Source organism: Bidens hawaiensis, unplaced genomic scaffold (genome assembly GCF_021521415.1).
Source record: "Bidens hawaiensis isolate Kalapana, Puna unplaced genomic scaffold, B.hawaiensis_p1.1 tig00050427_1, whole genome shotgun sequence".
In the NCBI taxonomy this organism is placed as follows: domain Eukaryota; kingdom Viridiplantae; phylum Streptophyta; class Magnoliopsida; order Asterales; family Asteraceae; genus Bidens; species Bidens hawaiensis.
The window spans coordinates 82653-92085 of record NW_027499015.1 but is presented as its reverse complement, the minus strand read 5'-3'; the positions used below and the strand labels follow the sequence as shown (position 1 = coordinate 92085).

The window sequence follows — 9433 nt, the reverse complement described above, 5'->3', positions numbered from 1 at the left end:
ACACAAGGCCGTCTTCGAGAATTTGAAGACCTTGGCCGAGTCAAAATATAAGACCCGTAGGTCATAACGAAAATTTTTTATTCGCTAATGTACATGGATAAAACTTTTATCGATCGATTTATTATAAGCAAACCATTCTGAGCATGTAATTATCTCATTAACTATAAGTTTGTGCCCCCCGAAACTTATGTGCCCCGACCGATGATGCGGCTTGCACACCCTCCGAGCCTCCTGCCAGTACACCACTATTGACGAGTATGATGACTAAGGCCTAACGGGTTTTCCCTAGCCCATTTTTTAGAAAGAAAAGAAGAAAAAAGGAAAAGGGTAAAATTATTTTAGTAAGAAAAATCATTTCCGTTTTTTTAGCCCTAACTCTCACCATTTGTTACCAAACTACTTCTTTCTTCTAATACCAAACACCAAACATAAACATTAACTGGGCTTGGAGACTGAATTAAGTGGGCTTGGAGACGGGTTGGGCTAACATAACTTCATAGTCATATAAAACTTAAAAGTGGTTAAGTGTGGGTATATCGGTTATTGGGTTAAACCGAATTAGGGACAAAACCTATAAGGCTATAACTGTATTCAAAACCAAATTGGTTATTCGGTTCCGGTTAAAAACCAGTAACCGGTTAATAATTTGGAGGCACGGTTTGTTTTTGGTTTAATTGGTTTATAATCGAATAATAAACATCATTATTGAGCTGACCACTGATCGATTACTACTTACTAAGATGTAGGGATGGCAGTGAAACCCGAACCCGATGGTAAAACCCGAAACCCGACATAATTGGGACGGGTAATACCGGACCTATTAGGGTTTGGGACGTGTTTGGGATTAGTTTTGAAATTTTTCATGGGTTTGGATGAGTTTGGGATTTGTAATATACCCGATAACATTGACCCATTTACCCGATTATATACCCGATGTACCCGACATAACTTTTTTTTATATATTCATATTTAAGAATTAAATTTTATTTATTTCTTTTTCTATTTTGTCTCCATTAATTTCTAATGTCTAGTTATTCGAGTTTCACCTGATGATCAATCTCCAATTTTCCATAATATTGGCACATGGTTATTGTTCTCAAACAATCAACAGGTAATAATCCAATTGGATAGCTACATATTGGTTAATTTATTTCTAAAAAATATTCCATACGTTTGGATTCATATTCGAATAAAATTTACTCGTTTGTTTTTACTTTACAACAATGGTTATTACCTGTGTTAATTAACATTGTAAACTCGATAAGAAACCCGAAACCCGACGGTTCTGGGACAGGTTTTTATAATCGGTTCGGGTAATCGGGTCTGGGAATACTTAGACCCGTTCCAAACCCGACTCATTGCCATCCCTACTAAGATGGATATGGATTTGTAAAGTAGTTAGGAAAAAAGAGAGAATGAAGAACATTTTGTGAATAACCATTTTTATTGACCTTTGTCAAATTTCTCACTTTTTTAAGCATTAATATTGATTTCATACAACATTATTTTAAAAAAAAAAACACACATCATAAAATCAAGCATTTTTTAATCCTTAACTTAAAGACTATATTTGCTATGTAAAAGAACAAACAAAAAAGTAGGTTTGTTTTTATGCTATACAACATTATTCTACTAGATTATTTATATTAGTTTTTGTGTGTTGAAACTTTTGTTACCATATTTCTTGTGTAAGTTTATTTTAGTAAACTTTTTGTGTTAGGTTTTTTATACTAAATTCTTCGTTGGACTTTCGTACTGATTTTTTTTTTGGGTCGGAAGTTTTTGTACTAAAATTTTATGTTGGATTTTTTGAATTATTTTTTTTTTACTTTAAGAAAACAAGTGAATGAAAATTTAGATTTTATGACATAAATGCCCTTTAATCCTATTTATAAAAAGTGCCACGTAACATCTCCAATTCTTCATAATCCTTCTTAGACTAATTTAGACAAAACACATTTTTTTAGAAATCCCTTAAAAACATTATATAATAGTACATTTTTATATTTAAAACTTGAATAAACTAAGCTAGATTCCATACTCAAGTACAACACATTCAAAAATTATTAGGCAATGTGTAGTGAATGAGCTACAATTTGGGACGTTTTGCGCCGTGTGGCGCCCAGTCAGCAAATGATGAGAATTTGTTTTTGGGGTGTAATGGTGTAGGGGCTACAATAATAATATAATAATAATATATATATGTATATGTATATATATACCACACACATATTAATAAAATATTAATATTCTTCAAACCTTTTCAGGCGACAAATAGTCCCCGCCCCCGCCCCATTTCGCCCCAATTTCGCCCAGGGGGCGGTGTTCCACCCTAATTTCGCCCCAAATTCGCCCACTTTCTCGCCCACTACGTTTGGCCTTATTATCATCTTGTCATCTCTGGTTATACAGACCGCCCCTCGTGCCATCCCATGTCTCAACATAAACACATTACTATTTTAGTTTATCTCTAAATGATTGCCCGTACACTAATATTTATTTTTCTTGTTAAGTACAGGTTAGAAGTTATAATTGCAATTAAAAGATCTCATCTTGCATGTATATATTTGTATTTGTTCTCTCTCATAACTAATACGAATTTTCTTTGTTATTACCTAACGACCTCTGTCACTAACAGAGTTAGATCTTGACTCCTACGGACTATCTTCCGCATTTGTCCATTTGTGTGACAACATTTATTTTCCTTCTCTATATCAATATACCATGCATTGCCATGAAGACATATTGCACATATGCATGTGTATATTATATATATGTTTTTTTTCCATGGATACTGAATACCTAACTAAACAACCCCGAAAACCCCGAATACAAAAAAACCCGAATCTTAAAATTTAAACCCGAAAACACCCTTACCTTCCTAGACAACAGATTTAGGACATGTTTAAAAAACACTAACTCTAGGGCAATAAAAGTAACAAAACCCCAAACTCAGGAGTTCAAATGTAAAAAGTAAGAATAAGAAAATCTATATATTCGGGTTGTTTTTCCATTTTTATTAATTGCAAAATAAACTGAATCGTACGCTTCGTTTTTTACATTAAACCAAACTGTCGGCTTTTGTTTTGATTTGTTTTTTTTAGTTTCGAATTGTTTTTTTAGTTTCATCCACACCCCTACCCAAATGTGTTAAAAAACTGGTTTATAACCGGTAAACCGGTTTATAAACGACCCATTAACACCCAAAACTGGTTTCCAAAACTACCCAACCCGTAGATTCGTATATCTTTCAACCTTTAATACACAAACCGGTTTCAGAACCAAACCAAAATGAAAAAGCAGTTTAAGACCCGTTAACCTATTTCAAACCAACCCAAACCGATTTCTAACTTGAACCAGTTTAAAGCCGATAACCGATTTATACACCTCTAAAGGATGACACCTTGATGGACAAAAAGATTTTAGAGTGATATATAACCCATTTGCCAACAAACCCAAACTTTAGGGTCATAAATTTAACAAACCCCAAAACCCAAGTATCCAAAACCAAAACCCATTCACCTATCACACTTTATCCATCACACAATAATAATATCTTCTTCTTCTTACTCATTCTCTCTCATCCTGAACATGAACAACAACTTCATCAATCAATCAATAGTGGGTTTCACACAGATCTAACTAAAACCCACTTCCCAAACACCCTCATAACCCCAAATCCACCTTCCTCCCATCTTGCCGGACCTTTCCCCGGCCAATTTTCCGGCCAAATGATTCACTCACCCTGAAGAACAACTTCATCACTACACGGTTTCACTCAAATCCAACCAAAACCCACTTCCCAAACACCCTCAAAACCCCGAATCCACCTTCATCCCATCTCACCAAACCTTTCTCCGGCCAAATTTCCGGCCAAAATGATTCACTAATCCTGAATAATAATTTCATAAATACTGGGTTTCACTCAAATCCAACCAAAACCCACTTTCCAAACACCTTCAAAACCCCAAATCCACCTTCACCCCATCTCGCCGGACCTTTCTCCGGTCAATTTTCCGGCCAAATGATTTATTCATACTGAAGAACAACTTCATCAATACTAAGTTTCACTCAAATCCAACCAAAACCCACTTCTCAAACACCCTCAAAACCCCAAATCCACATTCACCGGACCTTTTTCCAGCCAAATTCCCGCCAAAATGACTCAATCATTCCCAGAAGAAGTACTCGAACACGTGTTATCATTCCTAGTTTCACAATCCGACCGTAACGCCGTATCCTTAGTCTCCAAATCATGGTACGACACCGAACGTTGGTGCCGGAACCACATCTTCATCGGAAACTGCTACGCCGTAAACCCTAGGGTTTTAACCAGGAGGTTTAAGGAGGTGAAGGGTGTGGAGTTGAAAGGAAAGCCGCATTTTGCCGACTTTAATTTGGTACCCGAAGGATGGGGCGGGTGTGTGGACCCGTGGATTGTCGAAATGGGCCGGGTTTATTCCGGGTTGGAGGAGATTAGATTGAAGAGAATGGTGGTGACTGATGAGGGTTTAGAGATGGTGGCTAAAGGGTTTGTGAAGTTGAAGGTGTTGGTGTTGGCGAGTTGTGACGGGTTTAGTACCGACGGGCTTGCGGCCGTTGCGGCTAATTGCAGGTTGAATATGTTGTTTTTAAATTGTTTAGTTAGTGAATAAGTAATTATGTTTGGCCTTTTGTAAATTTGAATCATGTGTACTCGGTTTAGTTATTAGCATAAACCGAAACTGAAGTTATAGATTTTTTGGTTAATTACGTTAATGTGGAATGTGTTCTTTAATTAGTGATTAAGTAATGCTTGTTGAATCATGTGTGATGGGGGGGGGGGGGTGCACGGTTCGGTTTGGTTATTAGTCGAAACCGAAACTGAAGTCGTTGATTACATTATGTTATTAGCTAATTGGTTTTCGGTTTATTAGGTTAGTTTGTCGGTTTTTGGTTCGGTTAATAACTAATACCAAAACTTGGGCTAATATGTTTACTTAGAAATACAGTTAATGGAGGCATAAGACATAAAACAAGAAATATAAGAAAATATAAATGGTTCGGTTACCGATAACCCATTTTTGCTTAATATCGGTTCGGTTTCATTGGTTTTCGGGTTGGTTAGGTTAATTTCTGTTAACGAGGGTACAGAAGAAACCCAAAATCAGTTTTTGGTTTAATTGGTTTTTGGTTAATTTCGATTCGGTTTCATCGGTTTTCAGTTCGGTTTTGGTTAATGGCTCAGTTATTGCTCACCCATGACAATGCATGCCTTTCATAAGCCTGTTTTTGTTACTTTATGATTATTGTATATGAAGTATGATTAGTTTCTTTAAATCATTTTGTTTGCACAATGTAATTAATTGTTTCTGATAGTATACAAGCTATGTAATGTTAATATGTTATATGCTTTCTTTTAGTTTCTTGAGGTATTGATGCTAGATTACTTGCTTTTATTGAACTGATTATACCGTTGGTTTCAACTTTAATCAATTTAAAAGTCTTTTTTTATTCGTGTTTTTCATTCATCTAATTTTCATTACAGAAATTTACGAGTACTGGATTTACGAGAATGCGAAGTCGAAGAACTAAGCGGCCACTGGCTAAGCCACTTCCCAGACACATTCACCTCACTCGAGTCTCTCAACATCACTTGCTTAACTTCCGAAGTCAGTTTCTCAGCCCTCGAACGGTTAATTTCCAGGTCACCAAATCTAAAAACCCTTAAACTAAACCGCACCGTACCTTTAGAGAAACTACCCACGCTCCTACAACGGGCCCCACAGCTCGTTGAATTCGGTACGGGCGCCTACTCAGCCGAAGGGTTGGACGCTTATTCAAGCTTAGCAGAGGCGTTTTCGGGCTGCAAGAAGCTAAAAAGCTTATCGGGGTTTTGGGATGTGATTCCGGCGTATCTTCCGGCTGTTTATTCCGTGTGTTCGCAGCTTACGTCTTTGAACTTGAGCTATGCAACTGCGCAAAGTCCGGATCTTTCCAAGATTATTAGTCACTGCCATAATTTGCAGCGTCTAGTGGTAAGTTATAATGCATGTTCCGTCTTGTTTTGAGTTTAAACTTTGATTATTCATTTATCTGCACATATAATTGGTTTTTATCACTGGTTTCTAAGGGCGTGCTCGTTTCACAAAATTTGTGGGAATTCAAAGGAATTGGAATTAAAATCCCATGACATGGCGTGTTCGTTTCGTTTGAACTTGAGCTATAATTGTTTTTTTTTGTTTAACGACGACAACGAATATTTTGAGTTATGAATTTTTTATTATTGTTTTTGAATATTTTTTTGAGGGGTTTTGATCTTAATAGAAAACCCATAAAAAAATTTTAAAAAATTAATAAAAAAACATAACGCAAAATATAAACAAAAAACAAAAAATCTAAAAAATATAAACAACAAGCATATGCACAAACAACAAATTAATTTGATTTCTTCAAAATCTCAGCATGGCTTTCTTCGAAGTTAATTTAATATATTATTTTAAATACGCGATTATTGTTTTGTTGTGATTACATGTAAGTGTAAGTGGGAAAACTGGTGGGTCATGTAACGGGTCAAAACATGAACACGTTGAAATGTGTAATTCTTTGGTATGGGTGGGGCCGAGTCGACTTGAAATACTTGCCTTGAATTAGTTAATCTTCATTATAAGTAGGTTAGTGTGTCGAATATGGTTAAAAGATTGTACCTTTCTAATAAAGATTTCATTTTTTAAGTTAACAAAAAGATTTATGTGGCTTTATTCATTAATAGTACTCTTTACACAACTTGTGACTCATTCAAGCTATATATCTATACTATATATAATACATCAAATAAGGGCAAATTAAGACACTTAGATTTTAAGTAATTTACAACTTAATTAACAAATGGTACAATTTACATAGCATATTGAAGATGGGCAAAATAGTAAACTTCAATTTTTTAAATATAGTTACTATATTGTCCCCTCAACTTTAATCAAAATTTTATAAATTTAAGTAATAGTTACAACCTTAGCCCTTTAACTTTTAACCATATATTATTTTTAATTTCACATTTAACCTAACTTCCACCCAAAAGTTTTAAACGATCATAATTTTTTCATACACTTATATTTTTTTTAAAAAACGACACCATAAAAACAAGAATTTTATTCTCTTTAATTAGAGTATGATATCGCCTTAGCTTTTTTTAGTTAAAAAAATTAACATTTACGTAGCGGTGTTTGCGATCCGGTTTTGATGGCCTTTAAATAAACCATTAGTAGCGGTTTTTGATCATGTAAACCGAAACAGAACGGTTAAAAATTGAAACCAAATCACTATCAACGATATGTGTTCCCGCTGCGTCGCGCGGGCACCCGTCTAGTATATATATATATATATATATGGGCAGGTTCAAGAGGGAACTCAAAAAAAGTTGGAAACTGGAGAACTCTTCATTTTACATGTAAAAAATAATATAAAGCTCGATTTTACATGCAAAAATTTAGTTTTAACATAAATTTTTTTGGACTTTTTGTTTATAAATACATGTAAAAGACATTCCAATAAAAAAAATTGATTTTGTGAAAAAAAAAAATTACCATTTTTTAACTGAAATTTTTATTATTATTATTATTTTTTGAAATGGCTTCTACATGTGTTTATATGTAAAAAGCTCTAAAAAGATTATGTAAAAATGTGTTTTTTACATGAAAAATGATTTTTTTTTGTATTTTTTACATGTAAAATGAAGAGTTCCCTAGTTGCCCACTTTTTTTGAGTTCCCTCTTGAACCTGCTTATATATATATATATATATATATATATATATATATATATATATATTTGATTTCAGTTTTACATGTTTGATCGGTTAACGTTGATAATTTAACCATAGTTGATAGTACGCTTCGTTCCCTTCCTATACTGTATTGAAGCTTAATGTTCATATTTACATCAAAATTTTATTTTCTTTCAAGCTAACGAAAAATGCAATTACAGGTATTAGATTACATCGAGGACACTGGCCTAGAAACCGTTGCTACATCATGTAAACACCTAAAAGAACTAGTCGTTTTCCCATCCGACCCATATGTAGCAGACGCAAACGTACCCTTAACCGAACAAGGTCTCGTTTCAGTTTCCCAAGGCTGCACAAAACTCCATTCCATCCTATATTTCTGTCGCCAGATGTCAAACTCCGCACTCGTTTCAATCTCCAAAAACCGCCCTAACCTAACATGCTTCCGTTTATGCATTCTCGAACCCCGCTCACCCGATTACCTAACACTCGAACCCCTAGACACCGGATTCGGCTCCATAGTCGAAAACTGCAAACATCTCACACGCCTTTCAATGTCGGGCCTTCTTACGGACCGCGTGTTCGAGTACATCGGAAAACACGCGAAGAAACTCGACATGTTGTCGATAGCGTTTGCAGGTGACAGTGATTTGGGGTTGCATTATATTTTATCGGGTTGTGATAGTTTAAGGAAGTTGGAGATTCGTGATTGTCCGTTTGGCGATAAAGCTTTGCTGGCAAACGCTTCGAAGTTGGAGACAATGCGATCCCTTTGGATGTCTTCTTGTTTCGTTAGTTTTGAAGCGTGTAAATTACTTGGTCAGAAAATGCCTCGTTTAAACGTTGAAGTTATCGACGAACGCGAAAACTTGAACTCGATTCCCGAAAATGTCCCTGTTGAGAAGGTTTATATTTATCGGACGGTTTGTGGTCAAAGGTTTGACATGCCGGATTTCGTACGGATAATGGGTAAAGATAAAGCCGGCGTGTACAATCTTTCTTGAGGTGCGTATCCATACTCGCAACGATCGTTTATATTATTTTTTCTAAAGAGTAAATTGTTGTTTTGGCCCCTGTGATTTGTCATATCTGCGGTTTTAGTCAAATAGTTTCAAATTTGCGATTTTCGTCCCCGTGGTTTCATTTCATTTCATTTGCAATTAAACCCGAATTCATCAACCCATTAAGTCTGGTTGTTAAACTCATCAACGTGCGCCTCACGAGAGGGGCAATTTTGCCCTTTTTTCTCCCCAAATAAACCCCAGTCCTAATTCGCAAGCCCCCTCATGTGAGGAGATGTGGTGTATTTGGTAAAAGAGGATAGAACTACCCCTCATGTGAGGCACACTGATGGGTTTAACGACCGTACTTAACGGGGTTAATTTTAATTGCAAGTGAAATGAAACCACATGGACGAAAATCGCAAATTTGAAACTATTAGACTAAAACCGTAGATTTAGACAAACCACAGGGACGAAAACCGCAGTTCACTGTTTTGTAAATTTAGTTTAGATTTTTTGTTTTGACATTTATTTTGGTACTTAGGTTCAGATTTGGTACATTTGGATATTGTTGCTGCTGCTGGTGGATTTGGTGTATTGAGTTTCTAGAATGTATTTGTATTAGTTTGTGATTTAATAAAAGATTTTTGTAAGTTGTAACATATCAT

At 35.4% G+C, this 9433-nt stretch overlaps 1 protein-coding gene across 2 annotated transcripts; it reads left to right on the top strand.

Moving 5' to 3' along the window:
* Positions 1 to 3515: 3515 nt before the first annotated feature.
* Positions 3516 to 9414, top strand: LOC143598487 (protein TRANSPORT INHIBITOR RESPONSE 1-like). 2 transcript variants are annotated; one of them, XM_077076693.1, is made up of 4 exons: positions 3516 to 4615; positions 5528 to 6017; positions 7965 to 8769; positions 9310 to 9414. In XM_077076693.1, exons 1-3 carry the CDS (start codon positions 4161 to 4163, stop codon positions 8766 to 8768), a joined length of 1749 nt encoding a protein of 582 aa, XP_076932808.1. In that variant the 5' UTR covers positions 3516 to 4160; the 3' UTR covers position 8769; positions 9310 to 9414. The 2 variants fall into 2 exon arrangements, with proteins under 2 accessions (XP_076932808.1, XP_076932809.1); XM_077076694.1 differs by having other exon boundaries at positions 9316 to 9346.
* The last annotated feature ends 19 nt before the right edge of the window (positions 9415 to 9433 follow it).